Source organism: Cuculus canorus, chromosome 13 (assembly GCF_017976375.1).
Source record: "Cuculus canorus isolate bCucCan1 chromosome 13, bCucCan1.pri, whole genome shotgun sequence".
NCBI lineage: Eukaryota > Metazoa > Chordata > Aves > Cuculiformes > Cuculidae > Cuculus > Cuculus canorus.
Genome location: NC_071413.1, coordinates 7114829 through 7131161, shown reverse-complemented (window position 1 = coordinate 7131161; position 16333 = coordinate 7114829). Strand labels below are relative to the sequence as shown.

General features: G+C 42.7%; 1 protein-coding gene and 1 long non-coding RNA gene across 2 annotated transcripts; one reads left to right on the top strand and one right to left on the bottom strand.

Moving 5' to 3' along the window:
- Nucleotides 1–229: 229 nt before the first annotated feature.
- On the bottom strand, nucleotides 230–4851 carry LOC128853469 (uncharacterized). The gene is made up of 3 exons (XR_008452007.1): nucleotides 4714–4851; nucleotides 2843–2926; nucleotides 230–1641 (listed from the first exon to the last, which is right to left on the bottom strand). It is a non-coding gene; the product is annotated as an uncharacterized LOC128853469 (long non-coding RNA).
- Nucleotides 4080–15002, top strand: LOC104059409 (uncharacterized). The gene is made up of 11 exons (XM_054078550.1): nucleotides 4080–4957; nucleotides 7156–7290; nucleotides 8289–8413; nucleotides 8731–8799; nucleotides 9286–9399; nucleotides 10206–10321; nucleotides 10595–10650; nucleotides 11929–11981; nucleotides 12610–12737; nucleotides 13263–13419; nucleotides 14525–15002. The coding sequence occupies exons 1-11, from the start codon at nucleotides 4742–4744 to the stop codon at nucleotides 14595–14597; spliced, it is 1242 nt and encodes a 413-aa protein (XP_053934525.1). The 5' UTR covers nucleotides 4080–4741; the 3' UTR covers nucleotides 14598–15002.
- Nucleotides 15003–16333: the final 1331 nt, after the last annotated feature.

Sequence of the window (16333 nt, the reverse complement as noted above, 5' to 3'; positions counted from 1 at the left end):
AATTGGATTCGTAGGCTTCTAAGGTGATGCCTTGATCACAGAGGAAAGATGCACCCAAGGCACAGCCCTGCCTCCATCCGTTGCAGCCTCCACCGCCAGCAGCAAATGCACCTGCACATGCGATACCAACTCGCTTTTCCATAAGCATTACAGTATCAAAATGTTCAGGTCCAGTGAATTGGACACAGATCCACTGGGGTTCACTTTGTTTCTTCCACAAAGGGTTTTTGCTTCACGTCTACACACACTTTCATGATGACATTTCATTACAGCCCCCTTCAGGGAGTCTCAGGAGGTGATTCAGCACTGAAATAATTCCATGGTCGTTAACTAAATTCATTCAACCCAGGCTTCAGCATCAGCAGCAAAATTAGATAAATTACTTTACATGGAAACACTACTACATGCCACTCATTCAGAATTTTTCACTGTGGTATTAGGGAAAATGTATGCCCAGTAGCTTTAAAAATGAGATGCAAAATAGCAAAGATTGCAGTATGCGAGCTGATGATACATTCAAAATGCATGAAGATAAAAAAGGTGAAAGATGACAAATTATGACAGCTCGGCACACTTCTGCATCCTGTTTTTTTTCCTGTAGCATGAACACCATCTAGTGGGACATGGACAGCAAGCGCGAGGGGTTGCAAGTGCTGGTAAGTACAATAAAACACATCTGTCCACATATCTCTGTGTGTTTCTACTTTTATGTTTGCATTTTCTTCTGCTTCTGTGCTGAAATATTAGTGACTTCAGAACAGCTTGGTTTTGTGTGTAGTTTCCTTATTCTCAACAGCTGGATTTCACACACTAAAAGAAATTAGTTAGTTGATGCCAATCTCTACCACTCAAATGAATGTACATAAACCTGTACAGATACAAAACATAGGAGGTGATCTTGTTCCAAAATCCTTCTCCCTCCATGTTTTATCTTAACATAATTAATACATCATTTACCTAGAAATAAAATTAAGAAAAGCATTGGGGAGTGTATGCGTGTGTGCAATGCTGATTATAGTGAGTGTAAGCCTTGAGAAAATTGAGACACATTGTTTTCCTTGTGCTTTTATCTCAGGATGGCTTATACATCAGTTACCCAGAAGTTATGAAAAAGTTAGGTATGGCATTGGGGTTTTTTCGCGGTATCAACTAGACAGGACTCTGCATGTTGTCATGCCCAGGAGGCTGTATACTTCAGCAGTTCCCACACATACTTTATCGCTGAGAGCTTCTAATTCAGTAGAAGTTTTGCAATTGATTTTGGGGGAATTGATGTTTAATAACTTGTCAGCATAGTGTAACTAATGAATTTGTCCACTGGATGGTGCATCACTTATTTCTGCAGACCAGGGGCATCCAGAATTGCATTAATCACACTGACCATAGGACACTGGCAAACAAATTCTCTCCAGATGCAAATACAGGGAGGCAAGGTGTACAGACAAAGCAGTTATTTGACAAGTTTTTAAAGAAACATCACATATTATTACAGGTAACTTAAATATAGGCTAAAATCAAGAAATTTTCTTCTAGATTTGAGGTTTCTTGCAGAGCAGGCATGTCTGGGTCTCACACTACAGATGTCAGTCTGGCCTCTACTTTTGGATATAGTCCTGAAAATCCAGTTTCATTTGCAGCACTCTGAGGAGGAGAGATCATGACGGTTTGGTTTTTTTCTTCTTGGCTTTGGTTTCTGCTCAAACACTCTTAGAGATACTGGGTTGCACAGCAAAAACAGCCAGTGCTCACTACAAAGTAAAGATCTTGAGAACCAGACCTCAGAGCTACTCTTAATCCGATTTTGCAGGCCTTTGATTTCTGAGGGTGCACGAGTACTTTTTTCTGATATAGTCCTAATATATCAATTTCCTTTGCCATGCAGCTGGATTTAAAGGAGGCAGCGCTGTATAAAATGTTCACCATGCAATGATAAGTTTGTTGGTCAATAGTGCAGATGCTTAAGAGCAAGTTAGCAAATCTATGCTAACCAGAAATTTTTTAATTCAGCTTGCTTTGTTCTCTGTATTTGTAGCACCACGCATCCGTCGTAGGTTTCACATTTCCTCATGAACTTAAAAACAAACGAGATGGATATTTTCCTCTCCACATTTTTGCTAAGCATGCGGAGAAGAACTTAGACTTGTTTTAATACGCACAGTGCTGTTTTTGCCATGCAAAAAACATTACCAGACATGTCAGGACCTTGGTTCTTCTGTGAGTCTTGCTGTTTCGGAACCCGTTTTCACAGCAAACAATATTGCCAAGATAAACAGTTTGCCAGAGATAACTTGAAGTCATCAAACAAATTACCTAAGGAATGTTGAAACATCATGCTGCACAAAGCAAATTGTTTCCATGCTTCCTATCCTCACGGAAAGGAACAGAGCTTATCTCTGTTACAGATTCCATAGAGACAACCACAATACCTTCACTGATGCATTTTTTAAGCTATTTGAGTTTTTGAGTACTTAGTGTATCAGAGGTACATACGAAATATCCATGCCACATTTATCCTGCCCTCAGAAATGCAAATACTGACATTCAAATGATTTCTATAAGGACTCCAACAGTTTGGCAAAGGGCAGTAAAGCTTCTCATGGATTGCATTAGGAAAAAAAAGGAAGAGTTTAGAAGAATATGTCATCTGCCACAGGATCGTACACCTCAAGCAGACTAGAGCTGCTGAGGGTTTAATTACACACATATTTGTAAAGTCCCAAAGGTTTGTCATTTGTGTGGATTTTTCCCCATTGAATATTGCTTTGTGTCAATACCGTGTTTAAATTTTAACTACAAATAAAAGCTGGTTTTCATAACCCATTCTCTCTGTACTGAACCATACCTGCTGTGCTGTGCAGTTGCAGGGCGATAGCATTGTGACACATCTCCCATTTTTAGACAGTTTTCAGTCCTTCCATGACACAACCTGAAGTAAGGAAATAACCTTATTATCTTGGTGGCTCTCTGCCTACTGTGCGTGCTTAATTTTAAGATGTGCCCCTTGAATATTAACTGAAGCAATGGCAGGTTACAGAAATAAATTCCTGAACCTCACTGTCTTCATTCTGGTGCCTTCTGCTTTTTACTTCCTTTCTACTTTGGATTTGATGTGGTCTATAGATAGCAATAAAGCAACACAAAACAGTTGTGCCCAGTCTCACAAAAGGGGAACTGTGTAAAAATAAGGAAGCTTTTCAAGAAGTAAGGAAAAGGAACATCTAAGACACTAAAGGCTTTAGAACTATAGATAGAAACCTGAGCACAGAGTCAGAGTGAGTGCACATTAGTATCCTAAAAGACTGGATAAAGGACAAAAAGCAGCAGTTGCAGTCAAGGAAAAAAAAAATAGAAAGAACCATAAGCACTGATTTGTTAAACACAAACTACAGCAGAGGGACAACTGAGACGAGGCATAAAAATGTATAATAAATGCTTGTTCAAGTAACAGAAAGCCCACGGAGAAGTCTGTAGACCTAACAGAGAGTCAAAACACTAAGAAAGCAAAAGGCAGCATGGGTTCTGAGAGCCTCCTCTTTCTCCAAAGGGAGATTGCTACACCTCAACCATTTCGGAGAGACTGAGTTTAATTCAGTGTAGCAAAACATGATGAAATGTTTGCTAATTACAAAAGGGAAAAAAAAACATGTACTGTGCAGACAGCCAAAAGCCATCAACCTCTAGAAACGGTACCTACAAAAGATGCTGAAGAGATGCTTGCTGCAATTTTTCTTTCAGTGTCTTGGGTGAAACGGGCTGCTAAGCCTTGTCCCTGCCTGCTGGCTTGGGCAGTAAGAACAAGCAAAGGACCCACTTACGCTGAGACCCCAAAAAAACAGTGTGAAATCTTAACTGGGAACTGTGATAAGAGATGGAAACAGCCACAACCTCAGCCTGGGGGAAGAGCTGCTGATACCGCCCTCGCACCCCGCGGTGTGAGACCCCAAACCCCACCTCTCCTGCACCACACCACTTATCCAGGAGGATATCCCAGAAACTTGGCTGTGCCTCTGCGGGGAAACTCCTCTTTGAGAGCTTCCACGGAGCCGGGCGGAACGGGGAAAAAAAAAAAATTAAACAATTAAGAAATAAATAAAAAAAGGGAGCAAATGTAACTTCCCGGAGTGACCTCAGCGCCGCCAGCCCGGACGAGCCCCTCGCGGAAATGACCGGCGCGGCCCCGGGACACCGCGCGGAGCGGCCCCGGGGCGGGGTTCGGCGGCGGCCGCAGCCAGCGCTTATCACCCGCTCCGCGCATCGCCCGCTCCGCCAGCGCACATCTCACTGCGCCCCTCTCCGCTCCGCCAGGGCGCAGATCCCCGCGCCCCTCTCCGCTAGCGCGTAACTCCCCGTGCCCCCCTGCGCTCCCATAGCATCTAACTCCCTGCGCCCTTCTCCGCTCCCATAGCGCGTAACTCCCTGCGCCCTTCTCCGCTCCCATAGCGCGTAACTCCCTGCGCCCTTCTCCGCTCCCATAGTGCGTAACTCCCCACGCCCCTCTCCGCTCCGCCAGTGCGCAGATCCCTGCGCCCCTCTCTGCTCCGCCACCGCGTAACTCCCCGCGCCCCCCTGCGCTCCCATAGCGTCTAACTCCCTGCGCCCCTCTCCACTCCCCCAGCACGCAACTCCCTGCGCCCTCTCCGCTCCGCCACTGCGCAAATCCCTGCGCCCCTCTCCGCTCCCCCAGCGCGCAACTCCTTGCGCCCCGCTGCGCACCGCGTTCGGCACTCCGCCCCGCGCAGCCATGCTGCCGCTGCTGCCGCTGTTGGCGCTGCCGGCGCTGCTGTTGCTGCCGGCGCTGCTCGGGGCTCGGCGGGCAGCTGCCCCCGGTGCGTGGGCGCCGCTGAAGCGCTGGGTGCTGGGCTGCCTCCTGCTCTGCCACGGCGCCTGGCGGCAGCGCGCAGCCAGCGCGGGTCCCGCGGAGCCACGGCGGCCGCGCCCGCTCCGCCCCGACTCCCACGTGAGTGACATCCATCATCTCCATCCCCAACATCCTCATCCCCATCATCTCCATCCCCATCATCCTCATCTCCATCATCCCCATCATCTCCATCCCCAACATCCTCATCCCCATCGTCTCCATCCCCAACATCCCCATCCCCAACATCCTCATCCCCATCATCTCCATCCCAATCATCTCCATGCCCATCATCCTCATCCCCAGCATCTCCATCCCCAGCATCCTCATCCCCAGCATCCCCATCTCCCAATCCCTGGAACACCCATCCCCTGACACCCACGTTTCTCCACAACACCCCTTCCCCTTGAACCCATACCCCCATGGACCCACACTGCTTCCATCTGCAGAGCTCACATCCCTCAGGGACCTCCATCCCTCCCTGCAACCCAGCACCTTGCATCCCTGGGACCTGCATCCCTCAGGAAACCCTCATCTCCTGCATCCTGATGCTTGGCACTCCCACTGCTTGACCCATAAAATCTCAGGACCTGCATTCCTTTTCCCTCCTTCTACATATCACAGGGAAGGCAGGGTGAAGGGGTGTCATCTTGACTGTCCCTTGCAGGAAAAAGGATTCCCTCAAATCAGACCAGCTGGTATCAGTGGGGGAAAAGCAGATGCACAATGGGACACAGAAACCTTTTGTTTTAGCACACACAGGGAACTGAATCTAGTCCGGGTGTGCTTATCTGCCTAATAAATAATAAACTTTCTGCCTGCCTTGTACCTTGGCTGTGCTAACGTACCATCCTGCCAAAATAATCACTGGGAGATTCGGATGGGCTTTGCTGTTGAGGGCAGGAAAGCAGAAAGGCTGATGAGACAGGACTTCCCTTGGTTTTCCTTGCCTCATCAAGATTCAGCTTGCAGATGCCAGCTGAGGTTTTGAATCCTAATTTTTGCTAAAAATCAACTTCTTGCTGACAATACCTGGAGCCTTCTGGGAATCCTGAGGTCACATTTGACAAATGCGTCGAGCTTTTTACAAAAGAAGTTGGTTTCTCCAGCTTTTCCTTCCTACTAATTAAGTAGCTGCTTGGAGCATTTTGAAGTCTTTTACCAAGCTTGATCAAATTTGACAGAGTAGGAGTAACACCGTCTTCCAAATCAACCTTATATCCAGATTGGTTTGAGATTTAGCCAAAGCACCTCTGATTTCCTCTCTGCTCCTCCACTCAGAGCACTGGAGCAACGCTTACAAAAGAGGTCTAAAGTTGAATCTGGAGAATACTTTGAGAAATGATGTCTCTGAATTTCTGCACTGGCATCCAGTAGGTTCACTGTGTGTAAATCGACTCTGTGCCCTCAAAATTGTGGACAAGGGCAATAATAATCTGATTTTAGTGTTTTTTTGTATTTTACTAATGATGGCTATTTTTTCAGAAGCAGAATTTCACCCATGCCCCAAAATGCATACAGAAATCTTGATTTCCACCTTCCAGCTTTTAAAACTTCCCTTTGAGTGAATTCTGCACAAGTATGTGATGCAGAAATAGCTGAATTTAAAGTTATGGATTTCTGTGCTTAACAGTAGTTGAGATGTGAGATATTAACTCACCATACCCAGCCCAGCTGCTACTCGTGCTGGTAAAGTGCTGAGTTTCCCACTACTTACTTTCTTATCCTTTTTAGGTCAATGTTTCCCCTAAGCTTAAGTTGTCCAAGATACAATTTGAAACTAGATGCGGAGACAGCATGTTTTTGGCTCAGTTTCATCTCCACAGACACTCTTTTGGGGGCACATTTCATAAGGATTTTGGTCAAGGGAACTTGTTATTACAAAATAATAACCCTAATTCAGGATATCAACCTTGTCCATGGCTATCATGCAATAATTATGTTCCCTCTCTAAAAATGTTTCTCATCTGCTCTCTTTCTGCTTTCTGTGTTTGCTACAATTAGGAAATGACCAGACAAGAAAGGAGAAATGTTTTTGTGTCAAAGAATGATGTAATTGTTGTGTGCCAGGCTGGCTAAATGTTTTCTGAGCGCATGGACTGTCCTGTCGTATGAATGAGGCTTCACTGCTGCTAGCAAAACTCTCTGGCTATTCACTGGGGTGCCTGCTGTTAAGTGTAAAAAGTGAAAGTAGAACTTGATTCCTGAGAAGAAATCCTTGGAAAACAAAAGAATTACTTGCCTTCTCCCAATTCCTTCCTGCCTTCAGCTGGAAATGATACCCATTTCCTTTTTCCTAGGCGCTTGATTCAGTTTACTTCACTGGCTTTGCAGAGACCAACAAGACCTTTGTGATTGCTCGTCTTGCCAAACGGCCAAATGGGGTCTGTGAGATGTGGCTTTTCCTGAGGGTGGATGGAATAGGAGAGTTTGAAGTAAGTAGTGTATGTGGGATAGTGTTCGGGTAATGCTTAACTCCTATCTTGAACCTGTGTTAGGATCCCAACACCAATCTTTTCTGCATCTTAGCTACGATAATATTCCAACTGTAAGGCATTAGTACTGTGACAAGACAGTGGTAGAACTGGCTGGATTACTGGTTATGTCTGATTTTTGAATAGGTATCTATCTGAAACTCATTCCCTTTTCCCCATCATGTGCACAAAACATAGCATATTTTCTAAAATATGTCTTGGTAAGTCTTCCAGGAAGAATTTGAGCATTCAGTGTTTCTGACAATGTGCAGCACATTGTTAATAAATTACATTGAATGTTTATGGTTGGGGTTTTTTTCCCCTTTTCTAATGACTGAATGCTTTAAAAGACATTGTATAATTGCCTCTTTTCAAAGAGAAATGAAAACTTTTAGGGAATAATATGTACATCTGCTTCATTCTTACTAAAAGGAAGACAGTATTAATCATACATTTTGCCTGTGGATTTTCTTTTTTTTGTTAACAGCTATGTAGTAAAGAAGGAGGGAAGATCTGAGACAAATCCCTTTTCACTCAGCTGTTTTTATGTTCACAAACATGTTTTGCTAAGTAATAATAACCAGAAGAAGCAAGAGATGTCCTATTTGCAGAAAACCAAACCAGAGAAGACTGATGTGCACTGTTTGGTGTTCTAGTAATATTTTGCATTCATTTGGCTATAAACTTGACAGAGTCACTAGTGTAAAGAGCTGAGCTACTGCTGTGACCTCCTTTCACACAAGTGATTAAGTTGTGTTATCTGACATAATACTGTATTACCTTTTAATGTATTAGATGCAAATTTGCTTCTCTAATAATCTGATTACCAGAAGCAGGTAGAACTGAAAAGCCAGTTCAACCACATTTTTCTCCTGCAAAGGACCATCACAGCAGGAATTCACCCATTTTGCATCCCCACAACTGAATTAAGCAGATGTTTTCCTTAAATGTCTTTTTAGCACCCACAACATCCAAACATGATGGTGAGTGATGAATCTGAAGAGATTTGGAGTGGAGGAGGGCTCACTATTGAATACATGGAGTCCCAAGCACACTGGAAAATAAACTTTGATGGATTACTCAGGTATTGCAGCACTTTGTAGTTTCATTTATCTACATTGAAACCCAAGACTTTTGGAATACTATCTGGAAATGTATTTAACTGACTCGAACCAAAAGCTATTTGGTAGCAATAGCATGCGTTGATTTTTATGGAATGAGAATACTGCTAGTAATATCTGTGTCTGATATAGGGTTGTAATACAGTATTACTATTCTCCCTTAGTACAAAACAGCATCCTTCTTCTGCAGTGTGTCCTATTGCATCCACTTCCAATCATATAAGAAGCATTTTGCTTTTTATTTAGGAGTGATACAAAATTGTAGTACTTTGCCTTACAGAAAAGGACCCTACCGACAGCAGTGGAGTGAAGAGGAAGGTGAACTTGTAGCAGTTAAATTCTCTTTACAGTAAGACCATTTCACTTTTGCTTTGGGATGTATAGCGAGTTCATGGTTAGCAAATTGTTTACTGTTTTCAAAGGGTCATTTGCACAAAGTAATACACGAAGCCCTTGCCTCTGCTTTCTCTTTCTGTTTCTGGACTCTATTTGTCTGATAAAAAAATATTTGCTGCCAAATTAACACACCATTTCTGGAGCAATGCTGCATTTGTACCTATGAATAGACTACATGAGAGAAAGCACCACGCCTTAGCTTGCAGCTGTGCCCTGCCAACTTCCCTTCCTAGATAATCTGTTTACCCTTGTTGCTTTTCTCAGTTTCCTTTTGCATGCTTCCTTGAAAAGTAGTAGCACATTTAAAGTTATGAAAATCAGAAATTTCCAATAATGATAAAACACAAAGATTGCCGTTGTCAGAGTACCAAGTGCAGAACTCAGCCTAGTATGACCTGAAAGCTAATCATGCCTTTTATTTTTTCCCCTCTTTTCTTAGCTGGGAAAACTTCACAGAAGTCTTTAACTTCAGTGTCGACAGTCACCCCAGCACATTCACACGTGCTTTTGCTCAGGAGCCATGGACCATCGAGTTCTTCCAAAGGATCAAACAGTGAGAGGCGAGATTAATTTCCTCTAGGGTTAATAGTAATTTTTCTACAAATCTCCTCAGATTCTATCATCTATTGTTACACATGATTGTAGAAGGTGGGTTTAATTTGCAGTAAGCTAATAAAGGATGTGGCTCCTGTTGGGTATCTATCTCTTGGTTTCATTACCCCACCAGACCGTGTAGTATCTAAGAAGGATCTTGCACACTAATAGGGTCATCCTGATGTGTGGATGGAGGGATCTGCTTACAGTTATGGTCTGTAAAACATTAAGCATTAGGTATATCTCTTATTCTGTCTTTTTTCATTGCTAACAGCCTGATTTAGCTGCTTCTGAGGTGTATCGAAGGATCAAATATAATCATGTGAAAGGAGGACTCAAGTTGGTCACTTAGTTACTACACAGGCTTCTAGGAATTGAAAATACGGGAAGAAAATATGTGTCAATTGTATTGTCTTAACTACAAGTGGGAAATATCTATATCAATAGTGTGTTGTCTTTGGTGATACCAGCCCACTTGTAAGCAGCAACTGTTTGGTAGTACAGCAGTTTTTCAAACAAAGGGCATTTTTATAATCTATCAGGGTGGGAATTGGTAGCTGTTTTATTCTTAGGTGTCTCGTAGACATTATGTAGCAATAACTGGGAAATACAAAAGTGATTGCTAATGTGTAAAATCTGGCATGATGCAGATGCTCTGAAATCTCACCTTCATTTTGGGATCTACGCCTCTGAGGTTGGCATTGGTGCCACCTTGATTTTGCCTTGTTGATTTTGCCTGTCAATTCTCTCTTTTCTTTCTCTCAGGCAAAGGGAACAACACTTCCGACACGAGCAATGGGGCCAGTCTGTTGGAGAAATTGAAATAAAAAACCATGAGAAAACTGAACTTTCCCTCAAAGGCGTTCGGAGCCACTCTTATGGTAACAGCACCAGAAACAATTCACTCACTTGGCTGCCGTCACTATAGCTTAGATATAAATTATCTTTAAAAATAAACAATTTCATGACTGGGCATGAAGTTAAGACATTGCGAGGGAAATACCATTATTGTTTTGGTGACATGAATGTGCTTACCGTGTTATCAATTACTGGATATTTCTTCATCCGAAGTTAATGTCAAGTCAGGTACTATTAGCTCACATTGTCCAGAAATGGTGGCCTTTAGATTAGGTGATTTTATTCTTTTTTTGCAGGTATCCGGAACTGGTCTGAGATTTACCGTTATGTCATGATTTTGGCACACTTTGAGGTAGGTATTAATGTGGTGATGTGCTACTTAACCATGAAATTGGAGTTGTTTATGACCTTGTCATTCATATTTAAGTATCCAGAAATAAAGCAATGGGAGCATCCTGGTGTGCAATCAAAAGTGCTAACTGCTGTCATCGTTAGGACTTATCCGTGTTGGGAGCAGCTCTCAAAGGCAGAGCCATGCACGTGAAAGCAGATTTTGCCAGACTGATTGAACCAAAAGTTGTTTTGGTAACTTGAAACTGTTTTGGCTTTTTTTTTTCAGGAAAAAAAAGTCAGTTTTACAGGCCAGATTCTCAGCTGCTGCAAGTACCCAGCTCTCAGTGGGGCTGATGCAGTGCTGATTCGCACTAGCGGAGAGCCTGAGGTGTTTGAAGGCATCTTAAACCTTCATGACAGCAGTCAGCAGATATTTCTGCCTGTGCTGAGTTCTGGTTCTCTGCTTGTGGCGGAGCTGGAGGAGTGTCAGGGCTGCGGCTGCTGGGAGCACACAGCCTGGGGAACTGCTGAATGCTGGCATTGCAAGCTGGCATGCAACCCAAACAGATGATCCTGAAAAGGCATTTCTTTTGCCAACACAAGCGTGAAGAAGTCTAAACTCTGTACTATAGGCAGCATTACAGGATTTAAGACTGAATCCAGAATAAAAGGGTATCTTTTATATATATATGCTGGCCAGTACAAAAATACATCTTGGAAAATCCCATATATGTACAGATACGGTAGTTGCTGTGATTTAACTTATACCCGTGCTCTTTTTCATAAGACCGTGCTTTTGCACATGTGTACAGAGGTAGTGACCTCTCCTTTTTCTTCCTAGTCATTTAGGACTCAAAATAACCATGGTTCTTCCTCTCCTAATTAAAAGTGACCTGACTGTTTGTTAAGAAGGAATTAAAGTTTGATTGAGGTTTGGAGTTCTCATACTCTGAATATCTGTACATATATAACATCACAGAATGGAAGATAAATTAATAAGGACATGAGATTCTAGTTCCTTCTTATTTAACATTTTTCCTGTGTGCTGCTTTCAGGCATAGAATAATAAAGGTTAGAAGAGATGTCTGGTCAAAGCAGAACCAACTTTGATAGGTTGCCCTCTCATTTGCAGCCAGATTTTTGGGGGAGATGTATTGAGAAGATTTAAAAGTATAAAATCATAGCACACTGCATAACCTGAGTTATACCCAGTGTTTTTTCAGTCAAGTCAGTCATCTGATCCACAGAAATGAGTCTACACAAATTAGACTGATTTTTCTCCGTTGCTGTCTTACAGGATGGAACTGCGACACATTTAACAGTTATTAATATGCCAGCTACCACAACTAAGTAAGTAACCAAGAAAGTTTACACTGCTAAAAACATATGTTTTAAAGGTGATAGAAGTTGCTCTGCAGAACACCCGTATGCACATTCTTGCTTTGAACTTGTATGGCCCAATCCCCATCCACACCCTGTTCCTCTCCATTCCTTCCACCCAATTTTCCATTTGCAGTTAATCACAAGGACAGCTTTTGCCTTTAATTACTTCTCTCCCATTCAATTACTGTTTGGCTGATGCAGCTGCCTGTCTTGCTGTCTAGATGATTTAGAGGTACAAATAGAGCACTTCCAGCTATTTAAGGTGTGTCTGTCTGCAGTGGGGCATTACACCAGCCCCAACTGGCACTTTCTGCATCCAGAAGCTTCAAGACCAGCGTTTGTGGCTCTGTGACCAAGTGAAACGCAATGATTCTCCTGTCTCACCTGCCCACCGCAATCCATCCTGCAAGCCTCGTCTTTCTTGCTTGCGTGGCTCCGCCTGTGCAATGTCTCACAATATGCACTTTTAATTTATTCCTGTGCCTACCAGGGATGAAGGCCATGTTCAGCATTGAGCTCCCCTAAAAAAACGACTTACTGGTGCATTTGAGCTTTAGTTGAACTTTAATTCTGCTCCATTTCTTCTTCTCTTCAGCCTCACTGTAGGTTATGTCTTTTTCCCTGATGGGAAGAAGGCCGGCATTGAGTGGTCCAACGCCTCGCTGGCTGAGATGGCTGATGATGGTGTTATCAAGGATGAATATGGAGTCAGTTTCACTGCTGGTGAGCTAAATGCAGCCCACCTTTATCTGCTTGCAGCTTTTTGGCACACAGTTAATTGGGTGGAGGAAAGACAACTCAGTTAAATTTCATGTGATGCTTGGAGCAAGTCTGAAAGCTAAATGCATCATCTTATACCCTGAGAAATTTACTTCTGTGCTTAAGTTAAATCATACGTGTGGATTGTCGCTGGTGGAATGGGGTGTGTGTCCGCTGCAGCATCAGGGCCACAGGCAGCTGTATCAGAGAGTTACAGTTACTATTTGTGGTGGCTGTTGCCTGTGCTCATCCGGATAAATGATGTGATTTTCACTTTTAGGGTGTCAAAACCTATGTTATGAGGTGGATTCAGCTGGAAATATCGCTTGATCAAATATTTTACTTAATTTACAAAACAGACAGGAAAACTATTCTTCTTTAGAAAAGAATAAGAAGAAACCAAAAGGGAAAATGATAGGTCTTGGGAATTTTTGAGATAAAATACTATTGAAGGTTAGAGACATCCTACCCTTTTTACTCTTCTCAAAGGTGGCAAGTACTTTGATGTTTCTGCAACGCTGGATAAGCAGGCTTGCCCGGTGGTGTACAATGGCCTGACTGGAAGTGGTGTTTTCCATGAGTGCATTGCGGATTTCCAGCTAAATGGGTTAACACAAGGCTGGGGCTTGGTTGAATTTTATTACAGGTAAATTAGTTACAGGAATAAAGAGGTAAAGTATTCCCATTCTTCTGTATTGACCTTTTTGGCTACAGCTCCATAGATATTTGAAGCATAAATGCACAGATTTTTTTACTTAATATAAAGAAATGTTCATTTAATGCTTAATGCATTTATTAAACTGACAAACATGATATACGTTATTTGAAAAAGAATGTGTGAACACTTCATACATGAAGACAAAGCATGGGCACTTGTTCAGTTGTTTGTGATACTTGTTTATATATGGTTTTTTAATAGGTCTCCATGTAGGTTTATGAGTTGGTAGATGATCCATTTTGGAGACTGTCTTATTTAGACAATCTGTCAGATTATAAAGCTAATGAGTCCTGTGTCCCAAACGGCAGGCAACTGTTGACAGAGTGAAATTTCCTCACACAAGTATTTGTCAGACTGGAGCACAGAACAGATAAATGATCAGAAAATCAATACAGGAATGACTCTTCCAGGGGAAAGGATTATATCAACAAAATATGTGCTTCTCAGTGAATTGCTGTTTCTCCTGTCATGATTATCACAGTCTTTTCCTGGTGCCTTTTCCCTATTGAGTCTTTTCTGTCATTAAAAAAAGGCAAGTTTGGTTGTTTACATTTAGTCTGCTTTTTAAAATAAACATTGATTCTCGTCTGTCAGAGGAAATGCCATAGATGACTTCCAGAAGACTGAGAGCTCAGCTTCTTCTGAAAACCAGACACATTTAAAGCACATAAAATAGGCCACTAAGCCCCTAAGTGCCTACTGATTGAACTTGAAAACCTTGGGCTGTAGCTGCTGCCCGGTCCCTGCTCCGTCCCCTTCACTGGCTGTGAAATCCGGCACGGTGGAGGGAATTACCCAGCACAGAAAGCCCCTGCTAAACCCCAAACACGGCACCTTCTGCAAATCCGGACAATCCTGGACATCTCTAGATTCACCCAAGCAAGGCGTAATTTGGCACTGTTGACAAAATTGCCATAGGCTCCCATCTCGTAGCTACTTCCAAATCAAAACTCTGTTTGAAATTAAAGGGTGGGTGTCTGGTTCTTCCCTCTCAATGCACAACACCAAATCGACATCACTGCTCTTCTTTCAGGGATGAAGCAGCCCAGGTGGTCCCAAATCTGCAGCTTGGTTCCAAAGCCGAAGGATCTAACTTTTCCTCCTGAAGCTCTGTGACCGGTGGCTCTCCCTCGTGACCATTTGCAGGCTTGTCCCAGCAGCGACAGCAAGCAGAAGCTTTCAAAAAAACCCCAAAACCTGTTATTCCTCGCAAAATGCAGAGCTTTGAGTGTGGAACTCATCTCCGCAGGGTGCTGTGGAGGTTGAGGGTGTAAAAAGATTTGGAGAGAAATGAGGTAGATATATGTTTAATTGTGCAGCTCTTGGTGTTTGCTAACCGCAGTGTTCTGGAGACAATAAAGAAACCCCTGAAGAGCTGATTGCAGGGGGAGTGCACTGGGAGGGATCACCCTATGCTGTCTTTTGGTATTTTTCCTAAACTCCCAATTGCTCCCCACAGTGAACACCAGGACGTCGAGCTGTGTGGTTCTCTGACACACTTTAGCAGTTGCTCTGTTCTTTCAGAATATTTTTTTTTCTTTTTAAATAAAAGCTCTGTTTTTCTGAACCCTAGTTGTTTTAGTCACTAAAACATGGGAAAAAGCTATTACAGGAAACTACAGTGTTTCTATAGTTTGGTCTATGGCTGTATGAGAACTGAACTGGAAGAAGAAAACACATCTAAATGAGGTATCCTCTAGGAATGGCATTAATGACCAATGAACTGAGCAATACAAACGGATTTTTCCCTTATCTGAAGGATAGCCAGGGTCTGGTAGTCCAGTTTAGAAGATGATCTGAGTTTCTCATTAGCCACTTAAATTTAAATGTCGTATTATCACAACATCCATATTAGACCCTGATAGTTGCTGGCCCAAGGTAGCCTACAGCATATTCCTACTTAGATGCACCTTCCCATTCATTACTGAAATTTAAGCATATTTAACAATATGTCAAGAAAAAAATAACTACGTGGAAGACCTGGACAGAAAGAATTCTGTCTCATTCTCTCTACCAGGCAGCAATGCTATGCAACTGCGAGGAGAACTGTAAGGATATGTAACATTAGTACCTCCACTACATTTAAGAAAGTCGTGAAATCTGGGTGCATAGATATATATGTTTATAATCTCTGCTTAAGTTGACACTGGAGGAGACTTTAACAGATTTTAAAGACAATTTTCTCCTTTCGGAGGTAGTTATAACAGCATTATATGCAGAATAGGTGCAAGAATGTACAGTTATTTAGCCTATATATCATGCATGTTCTGGTTAGGGATGCATTACTGAACAAGGCTGAGGTGATGCCAGAAACAGCCTGATAATATGTAACAGGCTGATTTTATCAGCCATCTGTTCTGCAGCGCTGCAGTAGGGCAGAGGGATTCCCACTCCCTAATTTGGAACATTGTCCCTTCTGCGTTTGTGAGCTGTCAGCCACTGAGCACGCAGATTTGTAGTGCAAGTGCCATGCCCTCACCTGCACCCCAAAACATCAACTGAATGTGCAAAGCAGATTTATGATTGCATTTCTTTTGGGACATTAATTGATTCAGAGCTTTGGATTTTAGCTAGACTTCTATAAATACTTCTCTAATTACAGCAGTATTGAGAAGCTTCATCACTCTCTTCTTGTCCTCTTATTTCTTTTGGTACCAGTGGATGGAGAATTAGAGCGTTGTGGAGTTCAGTTTGGGAGTTCAGTTTGGAAAAGTTCAAGCAGCGTACAGAAAATGGTTTAATAAAGTTTGGAACTGGCAGGTTTATTTGCCAGGTGATGAACTACTGGGACGGTATTTCAGCTCGAAGGACTGGAAAATTGACTGTTGGAGGTTTTCTCTCA